This window comes from Geotrypetes seraphini, chromosome 5 (genome assembly GCF_902459505.1).
Source record: "Geotrypetes seraphini chromosome 5, aGeoSer1.1, whole genome shotgun sequence".
Classification (NCBI taxonomy): domain Eukaryota; kingdom Metazoa; phylum Chordata; class Amphibia; order Gymnophiona; family Dermophiidae; genus Geotrypetes; species Geotrypetes seraphini.
In genome coordinates, this window is record NC_047088.1 from 221794173 (window position 1) to 221815263 (window position 21091).

The 21091-nt window shown below is 42.7% G+C and overlaps 1 protein-coding gene across 23 annotated transcripts in view; it reads left to right on the forward strand.

The window, feature by feature from the left end:
- The window catches only part of NEB (nebulin), a 419697-nt gene that overhangs the window by 200961 nt on the left and 197645 nt on the right, over positions 1–21091 (forward strand). For all 23 annotated transcript variants that reach the window (XM_033944892.1, XM_033944897.1, XM_033944903.1 and 20 more), the window contains 4 exons: positions 754–1065; positions 5009–5212; positions 9705–9809; positions 13196–13303. In XM_033944892.1, the coding sequence (XP_033800783.1) occupies positions 754–1065; positions 5009–5212; positions 9705–9809; positions 13196–13303 (729 nt within the window). The remainder of the gene's footprint in view (positions 1–753; positions 1066–5008; positions 5213–9704; positions 9810–13195; positions 13304–21091) is intronic.

Here is a 21091-nt window from a genome sequence, read left to right on the forward strand (position 1 = left end):
CCATGTAAATTAGGTCAAGCATAAAAGTACACAAGGTGTAAGCCAGGCATATTCAGGGGTGGGGTTTAGGCAGAGCATGGGTGGAGTCACAATTGGCATATTCTATGAAATAAACTTGATTGCGTGTACTATATATGTGTACATTTATAATTACTCCTGAATAGGTGTAATGTTTATGTCAGCTACTTTCCTAATGGTTTATTCATTAGGTATTATGTGCATCATGCTGCCAGATTTTTTAGTTCCATGCATATATTTTTGAACTGTGGGTAACACTTATTTATTTGTATCTATATCAATATATATTCATTCATTATAACATATAATCACATCATACCTCTTATAGAATGATAAAAGAAATATTCTAGCAAATTCTTATATTTTTCTGCAATTAATTAATTTTCTAGTTATGATCAGATGGTAGTTAATAATTCTTTCACTTTTCTTTACAGTATTTAAATTGTATTTTTTTCAATTGTATACTCGTTTAAACCAGTAACAAATATTTTCAGAAATTCTAAAATTCTTCATCATACCTCTTACAGAATAGTGAAAGAAATATTCTAGCAAATACTTATGTTTTCGTGTAATTACTTCATTAATTAATTTTCTAGTTATGATCAGATGGTAGTTAATAATTCTTTCATTTTTCTGTAAAGTATTTAAATTGTATTTTTTTCAATTGTACACTCGTTTAAACCAGTAGCAAATATTTTCAGAAATTCTAAAATTCTTCTTCACATTGTTTAATAGTATAAATATAAAGAAGCCTATCAGAAGCAAAGAGGCCATCATGTGGGATTCCGTACCCTGGAGGATGATCCCAAGTCGGTGTGGGCCATTCATGTGGCCAAGATCCAGAGTGAGAGAGAGTACAAGAAAGACTTTGAGAAATCCAAGACCAGATTCAGCAGCCCTGTGGACATGTTGGCAGTTGTAATGGCCAAGACATGTCAGAAACTGGTCAGTGACATTGACTATCGTAACTACTTGCACCAGTGGACATGTCTGCCAGACCAGAATGATATCATCCAAGCAAAGAAGGCCTATAATTTGCAGAGCGATGTGAGTAAAAACTGCTGAATATTTTTTGTTTATAATTTGTTTTACTTTCAATATTTCAAACTGAAATTCTACAGTATAAACATTGCTATTAATCTGTTTTGTAATATCCATATATCATATATGTAGAATAATGTTTATTTGAAATCTGATGATATATTCTTTCAATACTTCCATATATATATGATAACCATTTTTTGCATATAAAAGAACCCAATATTAGGCATAAATCATTGTTTTTCTTCATTTTAGAGTCCGTGTTATGTTATATTAATAAGGTTTTCTATTCCACCTTTACCTATTCAGTTCAAGGTCAGATTACATGATAAAAGGTTGGGTCAGATACCCACGAAGTTACAATGGACAGACTGACATGGATATTCAATAGGGTTGCTTGTACAGGTAGATCAGTATAACTAGTAATACAGTTAGATCATAATTCCAACTATATAGATATAAGTATAAGTCGGTCATTGTTGGTTCTTTGTTTTGTCCCAGGAGTTGCATTAGACAATATAGACATTTTCAGTTACTTCAGTGCTGGCTCCCTGTCTTGGTACAGAAATTTTCTGAACCTGAGGTAGTGGTCACAAGATCATAGTGTAAATCAGTGTCCCGAAAACTTTGTTGAGCCTCAGCACACTAAACATAGTGGCCGTGGCTTGAGGCATCCAGAAGTGCACTGACGTTAAGGTAATGACATCACATGCATGTGTGACATCATCACATCGATGTTGGCATATGCGGGAAGGCCCTCCAGACGAGCCCCGAGATGCCAGTGGGGGTGCTGGCAGGGAACAGGCACGGAGAGAAGGAGAGGTGCTAGCGTCGGCTGATTGCCTACAAGACGTGCCTCTTGCCACGAGAGGCACATCCTGTAGGCAGGCTGCCGGCACCGGTGCGTCTCGCGGCACACTTCAAATCTCAGGAGGCACACATTTTGCGAAACACTGGTGTAAATGGTAGTTGGTTCCAGCATTTTGATAATTGATATTGGATGGATAGGACAATTTGCCTGATAGACTTTTTATTGTTGCATGCTGAGAATTTTAATTGGAAAAGATTTCTGGTGGAATATCTGTTGGAGGCACCAGTGTTACTTCTAAAAGTTATTATAAATATATACATATACACAAGTAAAATATATATATAGCTTTATAGGTATAGATTTATATATAGAAAGAAAGAGTATATTGATATATATACATGTTATTGGATTGATAAATAGATATAAGTAATTACATATATAGAATTAAACTCATTTTTATGGACTAGTGATGTAGATGGCATTAGAAATCTACAAACTCCAGAGCTTCTGTGTTTCTATATGCTTATTATGATGTTTTGATGTCAACATTCATACCCCTTTCATACCATTATTCAGTGTGGTTTATTTATTTTAATTTAGGGCCTGTTTTACAAAGCCGCACTAGTGGCTGCAGCACGGTAACGGCCCCGAAGCCCATAGAGATGTAAAGGGTTTCGGCGCCATTGCTGCGCGGCTTTGTAAAACAGGCCCTTAGTCTTTCTCTCCGAGCTGGCTAGCAGTTGTTGCTGAGTTTTATAAAGCAAGGGCCTGATTTATTAAGGACTTAATTTTCAAAGGATTTAGGTTTCTGACTTTAGCAGGCTTATGGAAAGGCGCACTACTGGGCAGCGCACGCCAAATGCCAAGCCACCCCTAGGAATAGAATGGGCGGCTCAACACGTAGTGTGCTTTGCTCGGCCGCGCTTCCAAATTGGCTTCCTTCAAAATGTACTTGGAGGTCCTTTTACTAAGGCGTGCTAGCCGATATAGTGCACGCTAAACACTAGCGCGTCCGTAGACTATAATGGATGCGTTAGCGTGTCGCGCGCCTTAGTAAAAGGACCCCTAGGTCTGCATTCCTAAATGTACGTCGAAAATGTTATTAAGCTCTTGAAAGTAGACAGCAACAGGGTGGATGTAGGAGAGGAACTAAAGGTTAGGAGCTTAGCACCGATTTTCACCAGTAGGCACCTAAATTAGGCTCTTAAAGCTAAGCAAAAGGCACCAAAAAGAAAATATCCAACCAAATCTGCAGTGAACCAAGCAGCAAAGCGAAAAACAAAACAAAAACTGCAGACTATGTACAGGATGCAGGCATTGTTTACTATACCGTCAATGAAATGCAGTAAATCTACAACCTTATTACCAACCAAGGGACCCGACACGGTCCGTGTTTCGGATAACATGCCTTCATCAGGGGTCCTATTGAACATAAATGAATCTAAGATGATATAATGTTTGAAAATTGTCACTAGTTTGCATCACACATTCATTATGCAGTAATTTTCAAATATTATATCATCTTAGATTCATTTATGTTCAGTAGGACCCCTGATGAAGGCGTGTAGGCTTAAAGGCACACCTTTTAAGCTCCTAAAATGAAATTAAATTTCAGCTGAAAATTTGAACTTCTATGACTGAAAATAGGTGACAAATTTGAGGAAGATAATTTAGGATCATAAATTTAGGAGCTTGTCTTTTTTTGTTTTTAAATATTTGGGCCATCTTACGTGCTCAAATAAATGCACCAGTTATTTCCTGACAGAGGTTTACGGCTGATGGGGAACAGTTTGCACAAAGGCAATTATTTTTGAAAATATGCTCCTATGTGCATAAAATAACCCAGGCGAAAAAATAGAGAGGGAATTAGAGGACAGGCCACACAAGAAGCAAGAAAAAGCACAAGATCTGGGCGATGAAACTTAATTTGATTAGACCTGACATGGGCTATGTTTCTGCGTTTCCACCTGCATCAGAGGTCAATCGATAGTAAATAGAACCAAAAGGCAAAAGACAGTTATTAATAATAATAATAATAATAATAATAACAGCTTATATACCGCAATACCGTGAAGTTCTATGCGGTTTACAAAGATTAAGCAAAGGAACAAATTGATTGACTTTAAGAGGGGAGGAAGAAAGAGGGTTAATAGGACAGGAAATCCATTTTTGAGGAGAGAGTGATCAATAGAACAAGTTAATCGCTATAGAGGGGAGAGAGAAGAGAGGATCAGTTGTCTAGATACTTTAGGAACAGGTGTGTTTTCAGACGTTTCCTAAATTCCTCATAAGTAGTGGGCGAAAGCAATTGTTCTAGGTCTTTACCCCATGATGCTGCTTGGTGCGAGAGAAGATGTTCATGGTGTTTTTTCAGTTTACAACCTCTCACTGGGGGGGAAACGAAGTTGGAATGTGAGCTTCTCTTGTGTCTGTTGGCTGAGAAGACGAAAAGATCAGTTATGTATTTAGGGGCAAGTCCGTGTAGTGCTTTGAAGCAGAAGCAGGCAAATATAAACTTTACGCGCGCCTCCATTGGCAGCCAATGCAGCTGCCGGTAGTAGGGTGTCACGTGGTCAAACTTAAATGATGAAAATATTGTGGGTCGTCACTTGAAATGGTTGGACATAAATCTCTCTTGTGCACGTACACGCTGGCACCAGCAGACACGCTGTCAAGCGCGAGCAAGCGCGTGGTCAAGCTATCTGGTGCGTAGTGCTGCCTCCCCACTCACCGCTGATTCAGGAATGAGGCTAAAGGGGAATCTAGACACAATTTTTCACAGAAACCAAATTGCAGTCCTTAAGCCAAAAAGTGTATAAGCTCTCCAAGCAGAGCAGAAGCACTCCTCCCAGCTTTTGATTTAAGGATTACAATTTGGCTTCTGTGAAATACTGTGCCTAGATTCCCCTTTAGCCCTACTCCTGATACAGTCTGATGAGACAAACCATGACCACATCAGTTGTTTGCTTTATACAAATTGTATTTTGTATAAATTGTATTATAGGTTTGTATTGCTTTAAGATAAGAGCCAATTTCACTAAATCAGCTTTTAGATAAAGAAATTCCAATGACTCTTATTTGTAGTACTGGTTTTCAATTTTCATGGAAGCAGAGTTCATTCCGCATTTGTATTTGCAGATGCTGTATAAGTCTGACTTGGAATGGATCCGTGGCTGTGGCTGGATGCCCAATGACTCTATAGAAGTGAACAGGGTGAAGAATGCTCAGGAGATCCTGAACGAACGGCTGTATCGCCAGCCTCCAGAGAAACTGAAATTCACCAGCATCGTTGACTTGCCAGCTATTGTTTTGGCTAAGACAAATGCTGAGCAAATCAGTGAAGTAAGAAAGAAGCTGCAATAGAATTAGACCGCTGAATCATTTTTGACATAATAAATGTATTTATTTTATTTTAGCTTATTCATCTATAGACTGCCTAAAATCTAGGCAGATTGCAATAAACAGGGTTTTATTTGTGGGGGAACTACCTGGAATACAGTTCCACCACCTAGGGCTCCTTTTCCAAAGGTGCGTTAGGGCCTTAGCGCGCAGAATAGCGCGCGCTAGTCGCTACCGCCTCCTTTTAAGCAGGTGGTAATTTTTCAGCTAGCGTGCATTATAGCATGCGCTAATCTTGTGCGTGCGCTAAAAACGCTAGCGCACCTTAGTAAAAGGAGCCCATAGTTTCACACTCCAGAGAAGTAAGGGCATTCGGCTCTAGTCTCTCCCAAGCAGTCTCGAAGAAAGAGGGGACTAAATTGTGAACCTGGAGCAGAACAGAGAACAGTTACTGCAATCCCTCATCCATCCTCTCTTTTTCCTGTTGCTCCTGCTTCCCTGGCTCCTCAGTTCCATTTCCTTTTTATCTACAAATTAAACCCTGACAATAAAACATGCACAGAACAAAATATAAGCCACTTAAAGCAAAACACATACGAGCAGAACAAACACAGTACACATAGAATCTCAAATTTCTCTGAGTGCCAAAATAGTGCTATAAAGCCCTTACATATACGTTCGAGATTCAGGGTTTATTTATTTGATTTACCGCCCATTGTGAAAACAGCTAAGCAGTTAACAATAAAATAAAATTTACTGTGCATTCTTCGATAGGACAGAATAAAAGGACAAACAGAGGTACACCATGTTCCATTGTAAAGTGTACTACCAGATAGAGAATGACACGGGGAGCGATCCCCGCAGGGAGCTGCGGCGTGGCTGCGGTTTGGCTGCGGGTTATGGAGACTCCAAAGCCAAATCACCGCAGACAGGGGGACAAAAGTTTTCACCGCCCGCAAAAACGGTGAAAAGATTTGTCCCCGCAGGCCAATGTACCCCCTTCTAGGAACCGCTATTTACCTGTGTTTCACCGTGCTCCTCATTTGTCACATCAACCCTTCCTGCCAATAGAACCCGCCCCCCCCCCCGACGATCGCCGGCAGGAAGGTGCTCAGCCCTTCATGCCGACAGAACCAGCCCTCCCCAACGATCGCGGCAGGAGGGTACCAGAGATCCCAGGTCTTTCATTTCCCCTCGAAACAGTAAGCTTTTTCAAAAGAAAAAGTTTTTAAACGTTTTTATGTTACTTGTATAGATAATAGTATAATATGTGGAATATCTTTTGTTCTTTCATTTGTTTGACACTGTTTTTGATTAAAAATCAATAAAGAATTAAAAAAAAAAAAAAAAAAAGTTTTTAGACAAGCCTTACATTTGTGCAGAGATGGTTCAGCATGTAGTTTCAAGTTTCAAGTTTAATACAAATTTGATTTGATCGCAAAATCGTAATTCAATGCGATTTACTAATAATAATAAAATTGGGGTGAAAAGAAAAACACATTAATCAAACCAGACAGTTAAAACAACTTTAGATCAACTAAACACAGAAGGTAAAAAATAAAAAATAAAGGGTTAAATACAATTTATAAACAAATAAAAAGGGCAGGGTGATGAAACAATGGGATGGGGGAAAAGGTTACCTGCTCAATTTTCACCTGTCAACATTACTAGTACTCTAACACACATCCTGAATATACAAAATTTGCATAACTCAGTTGAAAGCATCCTTAAAAAGCCAGCTTTTCAGGAGACTTTTAAACTTACTAAGTAATTTTTCTTCCCTTATATTGATTGGGAGCAAATTCCAGATTTGAGGGGCCGTGACGGAAAAGATCGTGTCTCTCCTTGAATAAATGAGTCTTAGTGAAGGGACTAAGAGGAGAGATTTCTCTTCTGATCTTAAGGATTTTGTAGGAATATAAGGGATTAGAAGCCTTTCTAAGAATGCAGGAGCTTTATTCATTAAATTTTTGTGTGTAAGTAATGCTATTTTATATGTAATTCTATGATTTACAGGTAACCAATGCTTTTCCTTTAGAAGGGGAGTCACGTGATCAAATTTTTTCCTTTTAGTAATTATTTTTAGTGCCGTGTTTTGTAGGATTTACAATCTACGTATTTTTGTTAGGTTATTCCAAAGCGATGATACCACAACTGCAAAGAGAGAGCTGCAAATATGCTCATAGCACATTTGACAGTGATGGAGCATTAAAAAGATGCTGATTTGCAGAATATAGGCTTCTTCCAGGAGCACAGAGGATTAGGTATTGTGATAAAAACAATGGAAGGCCAGAGGAATGGATCTGGTGTATTAAAGTTAGAATTTTACATGGAATTCTGCCAACTACCAGTAACCATTGTTCTTTGAGAAGAGGAACTTTTGTAAAAACCAGACTCTGGACAACATTCTCAGAGAGCCTTTCATTTGCCAGAGAGTATTATTAGTAAATCTACAACACTGGTACTGAGTACTGGGATTGTCCTGGTGCCCTCCCATCCTTTTTATTTTACCACTCCCTACCCTTTTTCATTCTAAAATAAACAATAAACTTGATAGGGAAACAACCTTCATGACATTATATTCAACAGTATGCATAACATTCTATTACTAACAACACAAGAGTGTGTGTGTGGGGTGGGGGGGGGGTGGAGGGGGGGGGCAGGAGGATACCAGTAATTGGTACCACAGGATTTTATACTTTACACCATGCTCAGCATCCCTGCCATATTACTAGCAAGAAGCATATTACCTACTTTTGTGCCCTCACCATTTCACTAGCTAAGGATGCCTCTGACCTCTGACCCAGCATTCTTTCTTCAGAGAGTGACCCCCCCTTCCCCAGGCCTCTTCTGGACCTAGGATAAACCACACCTCATGCTCAGGTACCTGCTAAACCCCAGTAACCCCCATCCAACTGCAAAAATTCAATACCCAATAAAACACAGGGATGGTGATGGGAGATAGTGGTTGACACCACTAAGAACATAAAGAACATAACATAACATAAAGAACATAACATAAGAAATGCCTGCACCGGATCAGACCTTGGGTCCATCTAGTCCGGCGATCCGCACACGCGGAGGCCCAGCCAGGCCTACCCTGGCGAATACCTTAGTTACTCGTATCCCTCAATGTGTCTTGTCACTTCTCCCCCACATAAACAAGTCCCCACACCCCCTTTCTTTCTATAATCCTTTCAATTCCCCAATCCCTGAATTCCTTTCCCTTTCAAAACATAATCTTTCCTTTACTGCTCTCTTCACCCTATCTACCCTACCCACTACTTCCCTTTACAAACCCACCCCTTTTTCTAACTCTAGGCTACTCCTAGATATGGACTAGGGTTACTATTGCCCAGTGGGACCTCCGTTTCCTGGGCTTCCCTCTTAATTGTAATTCACTGGATTATACTTAATTGATTGTGTTTATTTATTTATTTAAAAATTTATATACCACATACAACTAGGCGGTTTCAAATTCACATACATAAGATCTTGCTTCCCTGCGATTACCACATATAACATAGACATGTCTAAACAATATCATTAATCGTCCTTGTTATAAACAAGGATAGAGCACAAATTTAATCCATTTATTTTACTTATTTATTTCTGCATTTATATACCATTTATAGTCTAAGTGGTTTACATTCAGATACTCAAGCACTTTTCCCTATCTGTCCCAGCAAGCTCACACTCTATCTAATGTACCTGGGGCAATAGGGGATTAAGTGACTTGCCCAGGGTCACAAGGAGCAGAAATACAATCAAGCTTTAAATAATACATTGCTGTCAAAAGAATTCTAAAAGGCATTTATCAGCTGAAATATCCCTTAGCATAAGAAGGCATTGGCAAATAATTGAGTTTTCAGCATTTTCTTAAAATTCATCCTCCCCCCACAAAACCGTAGGATACCAGGCAGGGCATTCCAAAGTTCTACGCCAGCCACAGATATCATTGATGCTCCGTTCCTAGCATGCGTAGTCGACATTCTACCCTCCAAACTTAATTTCTTCCCATTTACATCTCTAAGCTCTCTTCTCGGTTTATAGATCTCAAAGACTTCTTGTAAGATCTTTGGGGACATATGATACAATGTCTGATGTATAATTGCAACAATCTTAAACTGCACTCTTTGTTGCATAGGTAACCAGCGCAGTTTCTTCAACACAGGAGTTATATGGGTACTCCTTGGAACCCCTGTGATTAATCTTGCAGCAGAGTTGATAAGCATTTGCAAAGCCCTCAACTCCTAAGTATAGTGAATTACAATAGTCAACTCTACTCAGGATCAACATCTGAACCACAGTTTTATAAACCTCATTCATTGGTATTATATGCAACAGTGTGCCCCAGATTATATATTGGGGTTTTTTTTTATAGCATACTGTTTTAATCCAAAATGCTAGAATTTAGGGAATAAAGCATACTCTTATCCCAGAAGAGCATCTGAAATGTACTGTCAAGTGACTATTTTTTGTCTCATTCTTCTAGCCTCTGTACCGAGAGGCCTGGGATAAAGAGAAAGTAAAGTTCACCCTTCCTGCAGACACTCCTCAAATGCTTCAATCAAAAGTCAACGCTATCAACATCAGCAATGTAAGTAGAACTCAAGCAGAAACATGGATTCAAATTCATGTAATAGCCTTGTATAGAATTGTGCTTTCTAAGTTGTGCACGTAACTTAATCAGTACCAATCAACATCAATTATGAGGTGCTAATTGCAAATTAGCACCTATTAGGTCAATTAATCAATTAAGTTGTACATTCATATCGACTACATGCACAACCGTAGGCACCTTATATAGAATTTGGGGGTATGAGGGTAATTCTATAAAAAGAGGTCTATTTTAGGTGCCTTTTTGGAGCCTGTTCTATAAAGGAAAGTGACGATGTTCCTAAATGGACTTTATTTGAAAGTGTCAAAGTTCCAAAGGTACACTGAAATCATCCACATAAAATAATTTCATCCACATAAAAATAAATTCATCCACATAAAAATAAGTTATCCACATAAAAGCCTTAAAGGACCTAGTCCGCTAGGGATACAGGACCCAACACGGCCCGTGTTTCAACAAAAAGTCTTCTTCAGGGGTCCCTGGGGGTCTTATAAAGGTGAATATATGGGAAACAATTGTGTGGTGAGCCGGAAGTGAGACACTGCTTTTATGTGGATAACTTATTTTTATGTGGATGAATTTATTTTTATGTGAATGAAATTATTTTATGTGGATGATTTCAGTGTACCTTTGGAACTTTGACAATTTCAAATAAAGTCCATTTAGGAACATCGTCACTCCACAGAATTTTTTGGGTTTTCTTTTGATTTTCTTCTCTGTGGATATTTTGGGGTCAATTCCTTTTGTTTTTTGCCTATAAAGGAAAGTACCAACGGCTGGTGTAAGTTGCCCTAAATGCGCCATACAATATGCATAATTAGCAGCACGTATGTTATGTGCATTGCTTAGTGACACACGCATGATCTGCCCATGCTTTGCTCGAGTGCACTGCACACATCCTTGGAGTTATGCACTAGCCCTCAGATTCTGTATTCAGTGACTAATGTGTCCACAAATCTGTGCATATTCGCAATTTGCGCATGCAACTTAATTAGTTAACAACGCAATTCAGGCTGATAATTGGCAATTAACAAGCAATTACTGGAACTAATAGGCACTATAAAATTTACACGCACAACCTTCTAAGTGTATTCTATAAAGTGATGCATGTCTACTGCACAGATCTCAAAAAAGGATGTGGCCAGGGCAAGGGTGGATTGTGACATTCTTAAAACATAGGCACACTGTTATAGAATATATCTGATCTGTGCACAATTTAAGTGCAGGCATTTATGGCAGGTTTTCATTGGCGTAAATGGCCGTTCCTAAATTGTAGTTGCGGGGGATGGGTGCAATGCATGTTCTACAAACTGTGCCGAACTTTGGATGTGCTTTATAGAAAAGTGCTAAGTGGGGATTTTGTGGCGCCGATTTTAAAGGCAACATTTATTTATTTAAAAAATTGATATTCCGCTCTATCAGCATTTCTGGACGGATTCCAACAAACATGCATAATTTATAACAGACAAATACATTAAAACTGCAATTACTTAATAAACTTCAAAACACTTTAAAAAAAAAAATCTAGAAAATCAGCATTGATATACCTTCCTAAACAAAAACATTTTCAACAAAATCTTGAAATGGTATTTTACTGAGCTGTGCTAGTGGTTTTAGTGTGCATTGCAATGCCACACACACTAGACGCTAACGCCTCCATTGAGCTTGCATTAGTTTTTGGCACATTGCGTGGGGTTAGTGCACGCAGGCAATGTAGCGCGCGCTAAAAATGTTAGCACACCTTAGTAAAAGGAGCCCTAAGTGATTCTAGTGTGTACTTTATAGAACAGCACCTCGTACGTGTGAATGTAAACGCCAATTATTGGCATCAATGACGTGTAAGTGCTAGTATTCTGTAACCTTTGCGTGTATTTGGTGCGTAATATTATGCACTGATTATAGAATTGCCCCTATTATGTGCTCAAGTAGACACATATATTTCCCTAAAGTATTTACAGTTTACGATTTAATTTGTTCCAGAAGTATGCTCGTAAACCAAATTGCTCATATATCAAAGCAAGTTTCCCCATAGAAAGTAAGGGAAACTCGCTTTGATTCGTTCCACCTCCTCCCCCCCCCCCCCCCCGAGGCTACTGGCGCTGCTCCATTCCCCCCCTTGAGGCCACCGATGCTGCTCCATACCCCCCCACCCCGTGATCCGGCATCCTCCCCTGCAAACTGGCATCCTCCCCCCCACTCAAGTCGCCCCTCCTCCCCCGCGATCCTACATCCCCCCTGAGAATCTTGGAGAGAGCGAGACCAGAAGGCCTTGAGCATGCGCAAATGCTCAAGGCCCAGTCCAGCCCAGTACAGGCAAGAGGGAGGATCTCCGACGCACCGGCCAGCCCAGCACAGAAGAGGGAGGATTTTCGGGCACCGGCACCAGCATGTCCTGTGCGTTGGTGCTGGTGCCGGTGTCCAATCGGGGTAAGGGATGTCGTTTCGGTGCTCGGGGGGATGTAGGATCGTGGGGGGGAGGAGGGGTGCCGGATCGCTTGGGGGGGATGCCAGATCGCAGGGGGTGGCGCTCGTAAATCGAGTCAAACTCAGTTTCCGAGGCGCCAATTTTGCGAATGTTTTGCTCGTTTTGCAAATCACTCGCAAACTGGTGCACTCGTAAACCGAGGTTTGACTGTACTTAGAAAACAGGGCCCAATATTTAACAGGAATTATCTGGTCAGATGGCCTTAAAACTATCTGGACAGTGCCATGGTGGTCTAGGGAGTCAGGACACAGATGGGAGTTATCTAGTGAGTGGCAAAATTTACTCTTCTAACTAGTCAGCTATTCAGATACTATTAGTACAGCACAAAGGCTACCCTAACTTTATTCAAGTAGTTATCAGGTACCTGTGATATCTTGATTAGTATCTTGGATAAGTGTCAACAGCCACATTAGACTCAGATATTCAAGGTATCTGGGTATAGCCTGGCACTGAAATGCCCAGATATATAAAGCTGATGGCAGCCAGTGTTTAAAAACACACTGACTGCTTCAGGCTGAATAATAACATAATAGCATTTTCTTTTATGTGATGTTCACATAGGTGTGAGCAGGGACCAGATCGGCATTTATGTGTGCATTTTATAAAATATATGCATAGGTACTGATTCTTACTGGCACATACATGCAGAAAGGTACATTGGTTTAAAGCAGGTATAACTTTAGGTGGGAGCTTTTGTGAGTGTATTTTATAAAGGTCCTTTCTGCCCAGGAGCCCTGTAATACCCTCCACATAGACATCGGATCTGAATAAGGTTATATGGATACCACTCACTGGAAATGTACTTTGCAGCGTCATAATTAAAGAAGAAGTTAAAATGGTTACTTTCATTGTTTCAATGAAATCGTCATGTCCTTCACAGAAACTGTATCAGGAAGCCTGGGAGGAAGCCAAGAGACAAGGCTATGACTTGAGATCCGATGCCATTTCAATTCAGAGTGCCAAGGCTGCCAGGGACATTGCAAGTCAGGTATCATGTCCAATCTTTTATTGTCATTTTTTGTACATTCTATTGGCTTTGGTTATTTGTGTCTAGCCTTCCAGTGTCACTTTCCCCCTTTGCTGGAGTTCTTCATCAAACAGCATTTGGTTGGGATAGTCTTTGTTGCTGTGGATGCTCATTAGACCCGCCAGTCCCTCTCTGTTCTGTTATCTGTTATCTTTTTTTTTTTTTTTTTATTCTTTATTCATTTTCAAACTTAGAATAAGTGTGACAAATGTTCAAACAAATTAACAATAAATACATCACTTAATAATCAGCAATGATACAAATCATAAACTCTTATCACCCCCCTTCCCATTCTTTCCTAACATATGTTCAAATATCTTGTAGAATATGTATTAATAAAAATAACCCCCCTCCCCCCTCACTACTATACTTGTAAATTTAAGGGAAACAAACTCATCTAATCAAACAAAGTACAAACTCATCTAATCAAACAAAGTACAATACTTTGTTAATGGCTCCCACACATCCTGAAATTTCCTAAAACAACCCCGCTGTATTGCAATAAATCTCTCCATTTTATAAACATGACATAAAGTATTCCACCAAAAATTATAATTTAATCAATTCCAATCTTTCCAATTATGCATAATTCGTTGAATGGCAACACCAGTCATTATGAGTAATAATTTGTTATTTTTTGTAGAAATCTGACTTTTTGCTCTCATTGCCATACCAAATAGCACAGTATCATATGATAATGCCACTGGGTTATCTAATAAACAATTAATTTGGTCCCAAATTGATTTCCAGAAATTCATAATAAATGGACAATAGAATAATAAATGATCTAAAGTCCCTGCTTCTAGATGACTATCTGCTATCTGTTTTCTAAGGGAGTCGGTCTGAACGGGTCTTTCAGATTGAATCATTTCCTCACTGTGTATCAATACATTCATTTGAACAAAGGCAAAAGTAGTAACAGTAGTGACAAATCGTGCACTCAGCACTGTAGCTCTTACCCCTCATGGACTAACATGGAACAATGATGACACTCAGGCATTTATCGACTCATGTGGAATTTATTTGGCCGCAGCCATAACAGCACAATTACATCCAACTGTTATCAACTGAACATAATAATCAAGCATGAACGGTGATGCCCTGTACACTGTAACCGCACTTCTGACAATGGCATAACACACAAGGTACATCACCAGGCAACATATAACCAACCGATGATCAGGCGCACAGCATATGCCTCCTTATCCCCGCACAATGTGGGGTGCCGTACAAGCAACCCCGGCTCACCGGACCCTTCCCGTTCAAGGAGGTGTCCCCTCGTCAGCGGTACGTAGGTGTGAAGATCATGGCCTGGCCTCCCTGCCGTCCAAGCAAGGCGACGTGCCCCATGTCTTAACCACAGTAAAGATGCATGCCTTCTATCCATATGCTGTGCTTACCTGCCACTACCCGTGATAGCGAAACCTCGCTAATCGCGGGTTCCCCCCAAGTGTCATGGCTGCGGCCCCGCAGGTTCACATAGCCACAATGACAACATCCTGTATTGAACTGGTGAATAGGCGGTACCGACGCCGACAGCTGTCCTATTGCAGGCGGGCATAAATTTTGTCCAGTACGTATTGCATTTCTTGCGAGTTATCTCCACGGCTGTGTGAGATCTAAGCAGGGTATATAAGGGACTACATAAGGTACTGTGGGGGAGCCTGCTGGCTCAGGATAAACAATCGGTCTATTGCGAGTTATCTCCACGGCTGTGTGAGAGCTCGGAGCTTTGCCTACTAACTGGGTATAAATTGTATAAGATGTGACCAGGTAAGGTAGCGTGGAGAAGCCTGCTGGCTGAGGATAAAGAATCGGATCAGATAAGGTAGTGTGGGAACCTGATGGATGAGGATAAGGTAGTGTAGGAACCTGCTGGCTGAGTAAAACCATCGGACCAGATAAGGTAGTGTTGGGAAGCCATCCGTATAAGGTAGTGTTGGGAAGCCATCCGTATAAGGTAGTGTTGGGAAGTGTTGGGAAGCCATCCGTATAAGGTAGTGTTGGGAAGCCATCCGTATAAGGTAGTGTTGGGAAGCCATCCGTATAAGGTAGTGTTGGGAAGCCATCCGTATAAGGTAGTGTTGGGAAGCCGTCTGTATAAGGTAGTGTTGGGAAGCCGTCCGTATAAGGTAGTGTTGGGAAGCCAAATCATCGGGCCCCATTAGGTAGCGTGGGGAAGCCTGCTGGCTGAGGATAAAACAGCAAGGTAGCGTGGGGAAGCCAGCAGGCTGAGGGTACAACAATGAGGTAGCGTTTTATTCATATATACCGCCATACCCAGTGAATTCTAGGCGGTTTACATCAATTAGATTAGGATCTGCAGGCCAGCATCAAAGTTAGAGCTTTAATCGGACTAGCCGGAGGATGTGTAAGGTAGCGTTGGGAAGCCTGGATAACCCTCTTAAGGTAGTGTGGGGAAGCCTGCTAGCTGAGTATAAAGAATAAGGTCGAGTGGGGAAGCCTGCTGGCTGAGGATAAAACATCGGGACACATAGGGTAGCGTGGGGAAGCCTATAGGCTGACCATCTGGCTGCCTTTTCTTGCCTAACTGTACACTGGACGTTGGGGTGGAAGGATGAGCATATTCCAAGTACTGATGAGCATATCCTGATGAAAACATTAGGAGGAAACATAAGGAACTTCCTCAAGTAGCGTATGCAGTAGCCTAATATTGATGAATATAACCAACATACTATAACCCTAATGTCGCCAGTCATCAGGGACTTAAAGTAATGTAAACCCTAAATGTGAAAGTCATTCAACATCCCGCTGTAGCTCTAGCTAGTCGTCTGGCGAAAACTCTGCCCTAGTAAGCCCAACCGTTCTTGGAATTGGCGTAATTTTATTTTTAATTTTTTTTTTTTTTTTGATGTCCTGCATGGTCATATCTCAATACCTAGGAATGTGAGGACGCTCGCCCGGCCTAATGTTTTCTCCTGGGCTAATGGAATGCCAAAGTGGATGACATTAAGAGTTGGCAGTCCTGCAGACTTATCTACATAGACTCTCTTCCGTATTTTTTCTTTTATTGCTCTAGGGACACCTGAAGCTAGCGTGGTTACACCGCAGGTGATGTCTTCGCCTCTTCTGCTCACCATTGGGTCAGTGTGCAATAGGGGCGCTGTGTTACTAGCGTGAGAAGAAGGTGGAGCCCTAGACTGTTCAAAGATCAACAGTGCCTCCCGTATAGTTTGTGCTAGTGTAAACTGGTCCTCCACCCGCCCACTAGCCGAGGGCATGAGAGGTGAGGGCGTAATATGTGAAGGGAGAGCGCCCGGTGGTGTAGCTGAGGTTGGCTCACCTGGGACTAAAATCGACTGTGCTGGTAAGATCGCCTGTGCTGGCGGTGGATATGGTTGTGGTGGCTCCTCGCGGTTGTTGTTGTGGCGCGTGTTGTCCTCGTCTTACGTCGACTGGTAGCCGCGGGCTTCTTTTGCTCTGCTGGTTTTGAGCGTGGCTTACGTTGAGCCAGCATGGCTATATTAAATACTAAAAGAATAAGGCAGTCAGTAACGGCAGACGAGGGTAGGAACCCGGAACTGGCCCTAGTATAAATAAGGCCTACATTCAGGATCAATCGTAGGAAGCAATATAGGACTATGGCTATAAGAAACTCCAGCTGGAGAACAGCGCATTGCAGCACAGTAATAGTAATAACGTATGGTGGCATCAAAGAGCATCTAATGACTTCCAAATCGCGTATAATGGCATGTAATAGCAAATAATAGCCGTACAAAGCATAATAGTAGTAAAGCATATAATCGCCGTAATAATTCAATATCGCCTTGATAAAGAACTCCTGCTGGAGAGATCGCTGTGATGCAAAGTTTAAAGGTATAGCATATAAAGCATAAAACTCCTGCTGGAGAGATCGCTGTGATGCAAAGTTAAAGGTATAGCATATAACGCATAAGACTCCTGCTGGAGAGATCGCTGTGATGCAAAGTTAACGGTATGGCATATAAAGCATAAGACTCCTGCCGGAGAGATCGCTGTGATGCAAAATTAAAGATATAGCATATAAAGTATCCAACTCCTGCTGGAGAGATCGCTGTGATGCAAAGTTAAAGGTATGGCATATAACATAAGACTCCTGCTGGAGAGATCGCTGTGATGCAAAGTTAACGGTATGGCATATAAAGCATAAGACTCCTGCCGGAGAGATCGCTGTGATGCAAAGTTAAAGGTATGGCATATAACGCATAAGACTCCTGCTGGAGAGATCGCTGTGTTGCAAAGTTAAAGGTATGGCATATAACGCATAAGACTCCTGCTGGAGAGGTCGCTGTGATGCAAAGTTAAAGGTATGGCATATAACGCATAAGACTCCTGCTGGAGAGATCGCTGTGATGCAAAGTTAAAGGTATGGCATATAACGCATAAGACTCCTGCTGGAGAGATCGCTGTGATGCAAAGTTAAAGGTATGGCATATAACGCATAAGACTCCTGCTGGAGAGATCGCTGTGATGCAAAGTTAAAGGTATGGCATATAACGCATAAGACTCCTGCTGGAGAGATCGCTGTGATGCAAAGTTAAAGGTATGGCATATAACGCATAAGACTCCTGCTGGAGAGATCGCTGTGATGCAAAATTAAAGGTATAGCATATAAGCATATAATCGCGTATAAAGCATCGAAATAGCATATAAAGCGTCTCAATAGCATTCCATAGCATATAATAAATAGCATATAATATGAAATAGCATCGCATATAGCAGCCTTAATAGCCTAGCATAGAAAGCATAGAAAGCGTGTAATGGCAAGATATTGCCGGTAGATAGAGATCGTCGGTCAAATCTTGCTGGGGCTAAGCCGTAGAAGCCATTGCCGCTGGTGAGGCCGTAGAAGCCAACGCTGCTGGTGAGGCCGTAGAAGCCGCTGCTGTGAGAGCCGCGGCTGTTGTTGTGGCACGTGTTGTCCTCATCTTCAGTTGACTGGTAGCCGCGGGCTTCTTCTGGCTTGCTGGTTTTGAGCGTGGCTTACATTGAGCCGGCATGGCTATAATAAATACTACAAGACTAAAGGCAGTCAGTAACGGCGTACGAGGGTAGGAACCCGAAATCGGCCCTAGTATAAATAAAGCCCTCTTTCAGGATCAAGCGTAAGAAGTAATCTAATGACTAAGGCCAGGAAAATTTAGCTGGAGAACAGCGCATTACCGCAAGTAATAGTATAAGCCTATGGTGGCATCTAGGAGCATATAATGACTTCCAAATAGCATATAAAGGCATGTAATAGCAAATAATAGCCTTACAGAGCATAATAGCGGTAAATCGCATATAATCGCCGTCATGAGTCTATAACAGCCTTAATGGAACAGACTTAATGGCAAAGCATGTCAGAAAAATTCCTGCTGGAGAGATCGCCCTGATAAAAACTCCTGCTGGAGAGCTCGCCGAATACAAATAGCATATAATTGCAGTAATGCGTCTATAACAGCCGTAATGGCTAAGCATGTCAGAAAAACTCCTGCTGGAGAGATCGCCCTGATGCAAAGTTAAAGGTATAGCATATAAAGCATATAATCGCATATAAAGGCATCGAATTAGCATAGCATAAAATAAATAGCAAAATATAAAATAGCATCGCATATAGCAGCACTTAATAGCATAGCATATAAAGCAAGTAATGGCCCTAATAGCAAGAATACCTGTACATAGAGAGCATACCTTGGACGGGGCCACGTGGGTGGTCCACACTCCCTCACGGGCTTGTCTCGCTGTGGAAGCCATCAACCACTGGTCCTGGTCAGAGCCCTCACATGGTCACTGAGCAAGGAAAAACTTTGAATCTTCCAAGAGGGGCCACGTGGGTGGTTTTCTTTTCTTTTTGCATCATACAGATCTGTATAGTGTATTGTATGCAGGGGGTGCAGCGACCCATGCGAGCGAGCAGCCGACCTCCCCGATTTAGCAACGGCCGCTCGCCGACCCGCGAGGCCACCGCAAGAACCGCTCTACACCCACCACCCGCAGCGCCCCAGCCGCCCAGCCGTGCGCGGGCAGAAAGGCAGGACGCGGAGCGGAAGGGCAGGCGCGATGCGGCCAGGCTAGCAAAGCAAACGCGAATGGGGGGGCGGGCCGCCCACCCCCCTCGCCAGGGCGGCGGCCTGAAGTCCTGCCAGCGGAGGGGACGAAGAGAACGGCGGACCAGAGCAAGGCCAGCCGATCCCGCCCCCCTCCCCTCTCGCAGCGGCCGTCGGGGTCCCCCGACACGAATGGAAGGGCAGGCCACAGCAGACACAACGGGTGGAGGAGAGGCCGCAGGGCTGCAGACCAACATCGGGCTCCCCCTCCCTGCATCGGCACCCATGGGCATGCCGCCGCGTGGATCGGGAGGGAGGATGAGGCCAACCTGGCGATGCAGGAGGCTCGCTCCGTTTTTTTAAGAGGAGCGCGGCTGCCGCGTGGCGGAAGCGGCCACCCCCCACCCGACAACCAGGCAGACGAACTCACTTTTTTTTTTTTTTTTTTTATATAAGGCGAAGCAGGAGAGTGGTGAAGAGCTCCACTCGCCTCCTCCTAGGCCGCGGGCCGCGTTGGGGCAAGCGGCTCGCGGCACCGTGCGCCAGCGCTAAAGGCCAACGACTCCCCCCTCCTAGGCCGCGGGCCGCGTTGGGGCTAGCGGCTCGCGGCTCCCCCCTCCCTACCGACTGAATCTGACCGGCGCTCCGGGGCGGCGCGCCCCCTGGCCGCGTGTGCAGCGGCCCAACTCCCTCTCCGCCAGGACTCCCCCATCCGGCAGCTGCACCAGCGTCCCGTGGGGACACCGACACCGGTCCGAGACACTCCGGTGTACAGCTGCCAGAGAGAGGACGCAGGAGAGGAAAGTCCACCGCTGGAGCTGGAAGCGCCGGTACCTGCGAGGCAACAGACCGCCAAAGGGTTGGAGGAAGGGAAGCCGCCTCTCTCTTTGGGATCGCCGTAACGAAAGGGCGACCTCCCTTCCGCTCACCCCTATCCCCTAACCCACCCCCCCCCTGCTTCCTGTTGCTTGGCCCCTCCCTTCCCCCTCCCCCCTCCTATCCTATCGCTCCGGCTTCGGCCGATTTGGCCTCGCTCCTCCCTATAAGGGATCGGAGCTTGTTCTTAGCTTTGGTGACACAATTTTTCTCATCTATCCTTCTGCTTTCATACTTATTTATTTTTAACTAGCTAATTACCCAGATATTTATTTATCCCAAAATGTCCCACCCCTACATGTCCCACCTCCCCACATGTCACCCCCCACGTGTCCCACATGGCCCACAGGAATGCCCCTCTCTATGGGGCTGAACTTGGATTTAAACATCATCGTAAATGTCGGCATCTTTCATTTCTGATCATTTTGACATGTCATCCCCTTCCCACCCCCCACAGTATTTTTCCCCAGATAGTAAGTGATATGTATACCAAGTTTGGTTGAAATCTGTCCATGTGTTTCAAAGTTATGCTGGAACATACATACATATATACATACATACATACATACACACACAGATACATCCGATTTTTTAGATTGTATATAGTCCACACAATCTTACAATTCTTAGTGGAGAACAATAAAACATACATAATTTAAAATATAACATACTTTTCAATTGGTCAATATCAAAGCTCCATCATCATAGTAAGAATGGAGAGACCCACCAAAGTTCTCACTTTTTCCCAAGCTGCCCCACAGGTAAAATCAGCTCATTTCTGTGGAATCTAACACCTCCACACTTCAGTTCCCCATATGGAATCCTGCTTGTTTTTCTCACTTGT